Source organism: Corythoichthys intestinalis, chromosome 6 (genome assembly GCF_030265065.1).
Source record: "Corythoichthys intestinalis isolate RoL2023-P3 chromosome 6, ASM3026506v1, whole genome shotgun sequence".
Classification (NCBI taxonomy): Eukaryota; Metazoa; Chordata; class Actinopteri; order Syngnathiformes; family Syngnathidae; genus Corythoichthys; species Corythoichthys intestinalis.
Genome location: NC_080400.1, coordinates 44,910,866 through 44,923,093, shown reverse-complemented (window position 1 = coordinate 44,923,093; position 12,228 = coordinate 44,910,866). Strand labels below are relative to the sequence as shown.

The 12,228-nt window shown below is 38.4% G+C and overlaps 2 protein-coding genes across 2 annotated transcripts in view; one reads left to right on the top strand and one right to left on the bottom strand.

Annotated features, from left to right (window-relative positions):
* The first annotated feature begins 424 nt into the window (after window positions 1-424).
* The window catches only part of pxylp1 (2-phosphoxylose phosphatase 1), a 37,381-nt gene continuing 25,577 nt past the window's right edge, over window positions 425-12,228 (top strand). The window contains exon 1 of the mRNA XM_057838969.1: window positions 425-533. The gene's annotated coding sequence lies outside the window, so the exon portion shown is untranslated. The remainder of the gene's footprint in view (window positions 534-12,228) is intronic.
* LOC130917077 (uncharacterized) lies at window positions 1,416-7,627 on the bottom strand. The gene is made up of 9 exons (XM_057838163.1): window positions 7,510-7,627; window positions 7,246-7,421; window positions 2,832-2,873; window positions 2,534-2,599; window positions 2,365-2,453; window positions 2,177-2,282; window positions 1,955-2,063; window positions 1,708-1,778; window positions 1,416-1,619 (listed from the first exon to the last, which is right to left on the bottom strand). Exons 1-9 carry the CDS (start codon window positions 7,625-7,627, stop codon window positions 1,515-1,517), a joined length of 882 nt encoding a protein of 293 aa, XP_057694146.1. The 3' UTR covers window positions 1,416-1,514.

Genomic DNA, 12,228 nt, shown 5'->3' with positions numbered 1-12,228 from the left:
TAGACACAATAGAGACCACGTATATAAGGCGAGATGTCTTATGCGGATTGCGAGCCAAACTGGACAGGCGCTGTCACATGTCGGCCATTTAGCGTCGGGGACATTCGCCATACTTAACATTCTAGTCACTGGCTATACGTTGATAAAATTTTAACTGATTTTAAACCAGCTTGATAAACGTCAGTGATGCACAAAATTATCTCAGACATAATCATTTTTCTTAATATATACAAAATCCAGCATGACTCGTTGCGAAGTGAATACGGTTTGTAATAAAGCAAACCGTGTGTAAATCCGTAAGAACTCAGCGAGGTAAGAGTATTTTATTGGAGAAAATCACTCCTTCTAAGTCCGTTTCAGGAGAAGCCCTCCGATGCAAGATGGCCACCCTTCACTAATGCGGCTGACTCCGCTCATAGCCATCTAGCTTTATATATGGGATTATAGTCGTCAGTTGATCGGTGAAAACGCTACACACAGCCACACACTAGTTCGCGTTGTTTCCATGCAGGGAAGACGTCCAGGTTGTGCAGGTAAAGTCCAATTGCCTTTATTCTCTTCAGTGATGTGCAAACGTTGTGTTAGGGTTCGTCTCCTGCAGTTAGAACATTATGTGGCATTTAAATCGACCGTAGCCTTACGCTTTACACTATCAGGAGTTTGTTCTGAACGTGTCGACTGTAGACGACCGGTGTTCTGCCAAAATTTGCTACAACGGCGAAACGTGCTACAGTAGTATGAATCGACAGTGTAGTCTGCCAAAATTTACTACAACTGCGAAACATCTACAGGTGTTCTGTAATTTGAGTGTTTGCAAAACGCTTCCCAAATTTTTTTATGTGGTAAAGACAACAACGATATGACAGCATAAAGTCGTGTTTTATGTGCGTCTTGAACATTTTTATGTTGAGATGCATACAATGATTTCACTTAGGAATCCATTAGGAAAATACTTACACGTAAATGCCAACAGGCAGGACGTTCTGGCAGTTTGTATTACCCATATAGAGAACACTTATACATGGATGTAAGAAGGGTAAAGTAATGGCTAACAGGTAAATCAAATTGAGTGGTTACAAAACGTTTTTGAAAAGTAATACTTTTTGTATATTGTTAAGAACAGTAAAGATGATATGACAGCTTAAATCGTGTTTTGAACATTTTTATGTTGAGATGCATACAATGATTTCACTTAGGAATCCATTAGGAAAATACTTACACGTAAATGCAAACAGGCAGGACGTTCTGGCAGTTTGTATTACCCATATAGAGAACACTTATACATGGATGTAAGAAGGGTAAAATATGGCTAACAGGTAAATCAAATTGAGTGGTTACAAAACGATTTTGAAAAGTAATACTTTTTGTATATTGTAAAGAACAGTAAAGACAACAACAATGATAGGAAGGATTGATAAAGTGCAGACAATAATCAGTAACTACATCCACGATGCAGATCCAAATTTTGATCTGGGAGAAAATGGAAGACCACACACAATAATTTTTGTTCACAACTATTTGCATTTTGTACAACAATATTCACTGTTGTTCTTGCCATCTTGGGGGAAATATTGGGCACATTCAAAATGGGCCCACCTGTTACACCTATGACACTGCACCTAGAAATGCGAAAAATAAGCACACATTAAAACATATTTAACAGCTAAACAAAAACACTATACTAAAGTATTATGACATTATCTATACCATTTCAATCACATTGGACTCTCCATCACTTTCGATCATGCAGCATAACACACAATAGTCTTCTGCGTTGCCTACAAAAAAACAAGTAGAGCATTTTGTTAATGTGTGTAATTACTTGATTGTTAGAACCCCAACTTTTTCTTTTTTTTTTCTTTTATAAATGCCATTATTTTGTGTCCCCCTGGCAAGGAGGTTCTACTTTGCCTTTGGGGCTATGCATGGCCAACCATAAAAGCTCTATAATTACCCCTATGATCTAGTAGGGTACAGGCTATCTGCTGTCGAGCCTGCGCAATAGCTTCATCTGTAGTTAGCACTCCCGTGATCTCACCGAAGAAGATGTAGTTTTTGGCAAACTGTAATACATGGTTTTGTGTCCATGTTATTATGGTATTCACCAACTTTTCAAATAATAGAAAAATAATCAGTTCTTCAGAACTTCTCAAACATTTTTTTTTTTTTTAAATACCTCAAGCACCAATACTCCACAACTACTGGAGTCCTGCTGTTTATGATGTTCCAGTGTCTTTAAGTGCCACGAGTCCTCTAACCTTCCCATCTTCTTTAGAAAGTTTCTGGTAAAAACACAACACCAACCAGTTTACAACCAAGCCAGAATATTACACTTTAAGTCATGACTTTAGCCTACAAAATTACCTCCAGTTGCGAATAATTTTCCTTTTATATGAGTCCTCATTTCCAATGGGATCTACGACCTCCATCGTCCTCATCGGTATGTTGATGATCTTGAAAATATAAGTTAAATTCAGTTAAAATAAGCATTATATTCAAAGCAAACTAAACTAAATTCACGGGGAACACTTACCACAAGAATCCAGTGTGAGGACAGGTTTACAGGGCACAACCATATGTCTTCAGCTGCAAATTTGATCTGTAGATGTTTCACACAAAGTTTGAAATTACAGACATATACCTCACATCAAACAAATTCAGAACCTTGCCGAGATGTCGAAACCTCCCCAAAAACAATGCCGAAGAAACAACAGCAGACATGTGATGAACAGATTTCTGTTAAAGGCAAAAACAAACATAATTGATTACATATGTATATATGTTCAGTACATATAAAAAGTTCCATCTGTGATAATAGATTTTCTACTTGCCTTGTGCTCCACAATGAGGCATTGCAGGTATGCATCAATGACCTACATAGTGAGCAAAGGAACATTAACACGTCATACTGCACAAGCATTGTTGTGATCAACTTAAAGAGCATACGACACGAGAAAAAAAGTCTTAAATGGCATTATTATGTGAATTAGAATCATATTTTGAGACGATTCGACTATATACAACAATTTAGCAAAACACAGATGACGAGAAATTAGCCTTTTAATCTGCCGGTTAGCCACGCCTACCATTATAGGGCTTTAGCGTCCCCAACAGGTGGATGACGTCAGTGGTAGACTGGGCTCATCGATTTTACTATTCAGCCCACTGAGGGGGAATTATTCAGAACGAGGAAAACGCGACGAAGGAAGCCGCAAAATGTCATTGTTTCAGTCTCTCTACTCCAATATTTTTACAGGATATTCTTTTTATCCAAGTATTTTTCCCCAATAGCAATATAAATGGCTTGAGAAGGACCAGTCAGCCCGTCGAGGGGGAACTATTCACAACGAGGAAAACGCGACGAAGAGAGCGGCAAAATGTCATTGTTTCTGTCTCTTTACTTCAATATTTTTACAGGATATTCTTTTTATCCAAATATTTTTCCCCAATAGCTATATAAATGGCTTGAGAAGGACCAGTCAGCCCGTCGAGGGGGAACTATTCACAATGAGGAAAACGCGACGAAGAGAGCGGCAAAATGTCATTGTTTCTGTCTCTTTACTTCAATATTTTTACAGGATATTCTTGTTATCCAAGTATTTTCCCCAATTGCTAAATAAATGGCATGGTCATGACAAATAACAGTCTTGTGCTGAATGGAATATGAAAGAATAAAAATGCATTTATTCAGGACGACATGGCAAAATTACTCCATAATGGTCAAAACTGTCGACTTCACCTTTACTGTCGCACCTCCCGAACTATATTTTATGACACCTAAATCGGACATATGTCATTTCCCATCCCCGGCTTCGGAGAATGTAAACAAACCAGAAGGCGTGACAGCTAGCCGACATGCTAACCCGAACCGAGTGATGTTTCAAAGTCTTCAAAGCGGAAAATCACACATAACTATCCTGGATTATTTGACATGACGACCCGGTTGTCTATTGTTGTCGCGGATCGGCAAACCGCCCGGCGGAGAGCAATTTACAGTTCGTTCCTTGGAGGAGGGTGGCTGGAGTTGTTGTGCAGCTAACGTGCTGCTGCTGCTAATGAGCATTAGGACAGCTTTTTACATGCCTATCAATGATCAAACGTAAGTAGTCCTTCATTTAAAGGAAGTTTGTAGTGTTTACTTTGTAATCGCTGGATTCGTATTTGACATAATACAAAACAAGATGTTTACTCACTTCCTCGTAAGTCCAATGGTCCCACAGTAAATATCCACGGTGAATGGGAACCTTTTGAAACTCCAAAAAGGCGCATACGCCTCTCCCTCATACAGAATGATTTTTCTGCAGCCGTTTGGCTGGCGTGATGCGAAAAATAAACATATTAATCCGCAAAATCAGCTGAATCCTTCGTCCCCATACACAACAGTACGCTGTATAGTGAAGAGGACGTCTTCTACCGTACACGTCACAGCGCCCTCCTCCTCAATGCAAGACCGAAGCCGGAAGTCACTCATTTTTCTGGCGCGGGATTCAAAAAACTAAATAAATATAGCGATCGCTTCCACACACATCCAAGCGGTCCATATCATTCAGGAGCATAAAATACCGCGTGTATTATGAAATAAACATGCTTTTTCGTGTCACAGGCACTTTAATAAAACAATAGCAGCACTTACGTCATCTGAAAGCCATTCATTTCCATGAAGTGTTCTGAATGATGATTCGTACAGTTTAAATGTACCGACAACTGCCTCAACACGACCATCATCAATTGATGTCCAGAGCCTGTGTACTACAAGTTATTATTAAGTTAGTTTAGTCAATAATCATTTCAGTAGCAATACTAGTTCAAGAAGGTGAACTCAAGGCCAACGGGCCAATACAGAACTTAAGGCCAACGGGCCAAAGAGGAATATGTCATGAACCTTTAGGGTTGTAAGGTTTTAAAAAAAAAAAAAAAAAAAATCCTTGTCATATTTTATGGACCTCCAATCACCTTTCATCCTACAAAACCTTAAAGGTTTAACATAGACCAATGTTTACATGCACACCCATGCAACTCATGCAAAAGGTAACCCAGTATGGCCAATCTGGCAACATGACTGAAAAGTCAAGGGCAAATATTTTTAAAAATGCCACCTTTGTCTTGGGTGCTGTGTTTAGAAAAAGTCGAAGAACCAGGGGGGAACTTTAATGGAGAGTGTACCACTCTACTTGGAGCAGCACTTTGAGGGGCAAACTGAATAACTGACGTTCTGTATGTGCACAAATCCTGCGCATCCTTAACTGGGCTTTTCGCTGTAGCACAGTGCTTTACATTGGGTCTTCTGTATGGTTTTATGTGGCTGATGTTGCGCTGTGTCTTCAGTAACTTTCCGCTAACATTCTGCAATGTTACGCGTTTGCCACATATGTTTCGAATAACATAGGGACCAATAAAATCTGGCTGAAGCCTTCCACCTTTTCTTGAACGCTTTTGCATATTAAGCAGAAGCACCTCATCGCCAGCTTTGTACAACACATTTTTGTACTTCTTATGGACCCTTTTAGCATATGCTTCCACCTGTTTCTCTTGACTTTTTAAAATATTTTCTTCAGCAGACTTCTTCACTTCCTGTTGAGCAAGTTTTCTGGACTCGCTGAACTCACCATAATAACTTCCCTCTGGGAGTATGATGGTAGAAATCTATAATTTAACAATCACAAAATGATAATTATCTGTAACATTCATCGATGTCACAATAAAGAAGAACAAAAGCAACAATCTGTACTTGTACTACTGTAGTAATACTTATGTTGCCTTGTTCCAAAAACAACACAACACCTAGGCATGACATTTCTACATTTGTGTATAATTGGGCTCCTATGATGAAACAGTACTTTCCAATTTCTGCTTACCTAAAAATATGTAATACTTTGATAATTACGGCACTTTAATTACATTGCAGTGACAGTACAGAAAGGACTCAAAAGACTCACTGGCAATTCAGCAGGAACCTCCGAAGGAAATCTTGCTTCCCTCCCATACATCAACTGAAATGGTGTATGTTTGGTTGTTGTGTGTACTTTGGATCGTAAAGAAAACAGGGTTGCATTCAAATAAAAATCCCAATCATTTTGCTGCTCATTCACCAATTTCCTGAGGGCTCTGAAACCACACATTGTGAAGCACGGAAAAATATGAATGTGCGAAAGCCACAGAGATTTGAGATGTAAAAATGATAAGCATACCTTTTTATGTTGTCGTTTGTCTTTTCATCCAGACCATTGGTCTGGGGATGGTATGCTGCTGTGACTACCCTATCTATCTTCAAAAGTTCACAGAGCCTGGTGTTGAGCTTCAAAACAGAATGCAAACAATTTTGTAAGTAAATCCCTCTCGGACAGAAATGAAACAGAACTGTTTGGCAGATAGAATTAAAAAAAAACAAAAAACACCCCCAACATTTTATGCATGTACAGTGCAGTTTCAAAGGTTTTGCTTGAAAAATGTCTTAGTCTAAAAATACACAACATGATGCAATTGATGGGAAAAAAATTCATGCACAGGGGAAGAAAATTTAATGTTGGCGGGTTCCTTTTAAAATCATTTGCTAAAGATGAGCATTTCTGATTAGAAGGCTTGCCTCATTGACGAACTCTCTGCCTTGGTCAGACATGATTTTTGCAGGGCACCCATGACTATATATCATGTCACAAAGTTTAAGACAAACATCAGCAGCAGATTTGGTTGGTAGTGGGTATGCCTCAACCCATTTTGAGAAATAATCTGTTGCTGTCAGTATGTATTGAAACCCGCTTGGAGTTTTTGGAAGTGGTCCAGTTAAATCAATGCCAATGAGCTCCCAGACACCTGACACCTGATAAGAGATTGTTTGTTTTAATTCTACAAATCCTTTTTGGAAATGTTTACATTGCCAGTCTTGTTTTAAGACTGTATTAAAACTCACCTTAATACATTGCAATGGCTGCGCAACAGTTAAAGGTTTGCCAACTTTTTGGCACTGGTCACATTCCTGGATCTTAAAGACAATGGTATTAGTGTTGGCAACATAATTTATCTTACGTTTTTAACTTTGTATATGGATGACTACACAGCATCATGAAACCTGGGTTTTTATAAAAGAAATCCCTTTGGCAAACTTCCCCAGTGAAATTAGGATTCAAATAGTATTTTGATAAGCAGATAAGAAAAAATATACACAGACAGACATACAAACACAAAATGTACATGTAGAAATATTGTAAATACAATAAAGTTGTAAAACCTGTGTACGGTAATACATACCCATTTATCAATGTCCACAGACATGCCATACCAGTAATATCTGGAAGTTATGGCACTCCGGGTTTTACGGATACCCGTGTGGCCTCCGATAGGAGAAGCGTGAAACTCTTCAAAGAGCCTCCTGGTCTCCTCTCGACTTTTAATTCCTCTCCTTGAGCCAAAGAAGAGCTCACCATCTATATTGGAAAATGTTTCAAGAATATAATTTTTAAATTACTAATGTAGTAAACTACACTCTAGACTGATTACAAAGAAAAAACTTACCCTTCAGATGAAATTTTGAGGCATACCTCCTTAGATTCTGCCTTTGGCTTCTGTCATACCCTTCAGGGTATGATCCAGTAAAAAGCAGGTTGTGGATTTCATCCCATTTCTCCTCCATAACTACAAAAACAGTTGCAAACATTTTTTCTGGCCCAGTTGACATTAAAAGGAAAAGAAGAGAACACATACATATCCATACTCAGCCAGGCGATATATGTGCAACGTTGTAACAGTACTAACTTGAACAGCATTATTAACATTAACTTAGTTTTTTTCCCAGCAAGACTTATACTCAGAAATAACAGTTTTTTTCTGCCAACATCAAACGAGGGTGGAATAACGTGGTCAATAAACAAGATGCATTGAATCTACCACTAGAAAACACACAATGCTTAAAAGCTACGACAGGGAAAAACCCCAAAAAGTATTATGAAGCAATGAAAAAGTGAAAATATTTAGTACTTACCGCTTTTAAGCGATGTTTAGCCAAAACGAGGTGTTACCGCTGTTAATTTAGGACAAAAAGTCGCATAATTCCCGGGAAAATCACTGTTGACGGTTTGCGCATGCGTGCGCATGCGCACTGAGCGCATGTAGGACGTTTCGCCGCGTAGGAAGGAATGGCCGAACACCGGGCGACCGGCCGGTGTTTGACAGACCACCAGCTTCAACACATAAAGTTACCTATTAAATGTATAAATTGCTGTTCACTGAGTCAATTGTGGAGGATCAGGCATGAATTTAAGTCATGGGTTGTGCTATGTAGTATTTCGTTGTGACAGTTCAAAACAAACAAAGGAATAAAGCAAACGTAATTGTCCTCTTCAAGTCAACTGTAGTACAGTACGGTGACGGTGTACCCACATAAACAGGACATTCATTTTCCTTCTTCCCCTCAATTATTAAAATGGGAGCACCACCGTAATTTCACTACTGCTGATTTAATTAAAAATGAGTAGTCCCAGCACAAAGTCGAACATTAAAACTAATGTTCTTACACATAAAAAAAAAAAAAAAAAAAAAACTCATTCTGACAAGCTATAGCAATAGAATTTTGCCATTTTCAATGTGTAACAGATGCATCTACTTTTGTTTACAGGCTTACTTGTTCCTTAACACTAGTGTTGTAACAATTATTTAGTCTCAAATGCTAAAGCGATTTTAAGAACAGTTAAAATGCAAAACACCATTGTCATATTTAGGGTGGGCTATTGCATTAAAGACAATTACTGTACTTTCACTCAAATGTCTGAAATGTGGACGAGTGGTTATCATGTCTGCCTCACAGTTCTGTGTTCAAGGCAGGGTTTCCCCTACATATTGAGTGTTAAAGACTAGTTAACAGATGAATGGGTCAGATTATTCAATGTACTTTAGGTAAATATTACTATTTGTTCTTATTAAACCCATGAATCTAAAGGTTGGTCATTTTTCACCAAAATCAAGGGGGAAAATGATTTCAAATAATGTTTTGAACAATATCACTTCTTGAAAGAAGAACATTTCTGACGGAAAAAAAAAAACTATTTTTTTTTTAAGATTAAACATACTCACTTTTTGCTTAAAATAAGAGTGTTAAGATTATTTTCAGATTGCTGTTTTTTTTATTTCAAGAAATCTGAGTAAAATTTACTTGAAACACTGGCAGATAATTTCACTTATTTCTAGTAGATTTACACTGAAAACAAGGGAATTTAACTAGTCATAAGCCAATCAAACGTGCGTTTGAGGGGGAAAAAAATTGTGTCATTGTAAGTCTGAACATAATGAAAGTAATTAACTTAATAATGGTAGGGTCAATTCTATCCTTACAAAATATGTGAAAACAATCTAAATGACCTTTATAACTTAACTCATTATATAATGCAAATAAGGTTGCCTAAAAGTTGGTGGGGACAATTTGAGCATCCTGAATAGTTCCTAGTGTTATGTTCCTAACATCCCTATGCAAACCTACGCCATTGGTCCATTAACAGAAGGACTAGTATTGTTGTGTAAATGTAGTACATTAAGGACTACGAGATGTAAGTAGTACTATTGCTACGAGAAAAAAAAAGTCATATTATTACGTAGGGTAATGTAGCTGTAATCAGCTACGCATTTTACGTACATGTACCGTAGCTGAGAGCTACGTCATTAGCCTGGCTAATGAAATATTTCAAATAGATCTTTGTTATGGTTCTTCTTGGGTAACAAAATGTGAAAAAAAAAATTGTCATGGTATGACGCAATTTTGCCGTGGCACGACATGGTAAGGCGGTCCGACTCCGATGCAGCACACCACCGCAGCTTTAAAAAATCCTAGGGGAAACCCTGCAAGGGTTCAATCCCGGGCTCCGGCCTTCCTGTGTGCAGTTTACATGTTCTCTACATGCCTGTGTGGCTTCTCTGGGTACTCCGGATTCCTCCCGCATCCCAAAAACATGCTTGGTAGGCTGATTGAACACTCTACCTAGGTATATAAGTGTGTGCGCGAATGGTTGTTCTTCTTCTCGTACCCTGTGATTGGCCAACAGATTCATGGCGTACCCCGCCTACTGCCTATTAGTCAGCTGGGATACACTCCAGCACCCCAGCGACCTTCGTGGGGATTAGTGGCTCGGAAGATGAATGACCAAATGAATGTCGGAAATGTTTAATCAACAAACTTGTCCAAAACATCAAAATTGCTTTGCATGTTTGACTGCTTTGTTATATGTAACTGATTGTATTAGATGGAACTCCACCTGTAATATAAACAGATTTACAAACACAATCACTAGCCTCTACTATCAATATATGGTCTTATAATTTTGTAAACATGTATTTAGACATAGGCCGATTACCGGTTTCAAGGTATACCGTGGTATGAAAACGTCAAGGTTTCAAAACAGCAAAAATTTTCCGTCATACCGTCCCTACGGTTGTGATGGCTATCAATCAAAACAAATTAACCATCAGCCCAGCAAGTGTGTAGAAAGAGTTGGTTCAACGCACCTCACTTAAAGTCTTGCTAGTAGTCCACAGGTGCTCTCGTCTTTTGATGATGAGTGTAATCCTTTGGCTCAGTCACGTTATGTTAATAGTCAGTGTGTGTATGTGTACATTCAAAGGAAACTTTAATAACGATATTTACAAAACTAAAGTTATATCAAGAGTCCCGTTGGCTTGTACATGTGCGCGTGTCCATTGTCAATTTGTTTGTCTTTGTGTGTGAGCGTGTGAGCATGTGGTTGAAAATCCGTATCGTCTTCCTCGTTTCTACCAACTCACTGAGCCCCGCTCTCCCGACAATCTCTTCCTTTTATCACTTTCGTACCGGAAGTGCGCCTCCGATTTAAAAATAAAAGTTTTCTTTCATAACTAACCAAAGTTCAATCCGAAGTCTTATTCATTCTTCATAATCGGAAGTCTTATTCTTCATAATTATTTTATTTTACAACAACACTATTTTTGGCTCCAACAACGGTGTTAGCTATTTTTTATGTTCCAAAAATGCAGGGAGAAATCCCTCGCTTGCAGCTCCACCGGTTGTTGCTCAGTGTCAGTAAGTCAGCTGTGCTACATTATGGCTGAAGGAGGTGAAACTCCTGAACTATTTCCCCCACCGAAGAAAACGAAATCGCTGGTATGCAAATACTTCTGCTACAGAAATAATTGATGGCCACAGCTTAGAGGAGGAGGGCCAACCGTCAAGTAAAACATGTTTGTGGAGGGTGGCTGCCGAGGCGGCAATACCTCCAATATGATTTCATATTTATAAAAAATTAAAGGTTAGTAAACACTGTCATGAACGTTTCCCACCAGCTACGAGAGTTAACTCGAGCGTGTTTAGCGTGTCTAGCGGTGGTAAAACGTGTTTTTTTTTTCTCTCTGGCAACTGTCTGTGTTGAGAAAGGGTGTGTGTATAATGTAAACATGATAAGAGTCATACACACATGCTTTTTATGGTAAATTATTCAATTATTTTTGTTCTGATAGTAATAACGTTGAGCTGTGGCTGTGGGTTTAGGCTCACCTAAAGGACTTGCATTACCTTATTTTAATGCTATTTAGATTATTTCAGTTATTTTTTGTTTTTATTTTAACTTAACATTATACTTGTGTTCCAATTTGCTAATGTTTTATAAAATAAAATTCCTGTTCATTGGAAAAGTTTTTTTATTTTATTTTTTTAACCCAGATATCTCTAACACATTTTAGAACTGTACCGTAATTTCCCGAATATAACGCGCACTTTTTCCCCTCAAAATCAACTTGTAAACTCATGGTGCGCATTATAAACGGGTACATGGATGGAGACAGAAATATATATGTATTACATACATATATATAAACTGATTTTTTTTCATTGACACGGCCACGTTGTGTTGAAGAAACGTATGCGGCGACCCGTTGCCGACCATTACGGTACGTGACGTCACCATTTTGTTTCGGTAACACTTCACACTAATCGGCCGACATTATCAATGACATTGATTAGTGCTCTAGAAGTGTAAACCCGAATCCATTTGACAGTACCACACTGGGCAGCTTTTAGATGCACTTTTCAGTCAAGAGGAAATAAAGGAAGAGAGGTAAGCTTCCATGCCTTTCCTAAAGACAAAAAGTTGAGGAAAAACTGGGGGCATGGGGTTGGATGAGTCAAGATCCCGAAGACCCTTGTTTGTGTTCAAACCACTTTAGCCCGGATGATTTTGAGGTTTATCATCACCTTGAGTTTATAAAAGTGCTCACCGG

Coding starts and splice junctions, on each gene's coding strand:
- LOC130917077 (XM_057838163.1), bottom strand. CDS start 7,627: ATGGAGGAGAAATGGGATGAAATCCACAACCTGCTTTTTACTGGATCA. Junction 7,422..7,509: donor CTCAAAATTTCATCTGAAGG/GTAAGTTTTTTC, acceptor TTTCCAATATAG/ATGGTGAGCTCTTCTTTGGC. Junction 1,779..1,954: donor TACCCTACTAGATCATAGGG/GTAATTATAGAG, acceptor GTTTTTTTGTAG/GCAACGCAGAAGACTATTGT.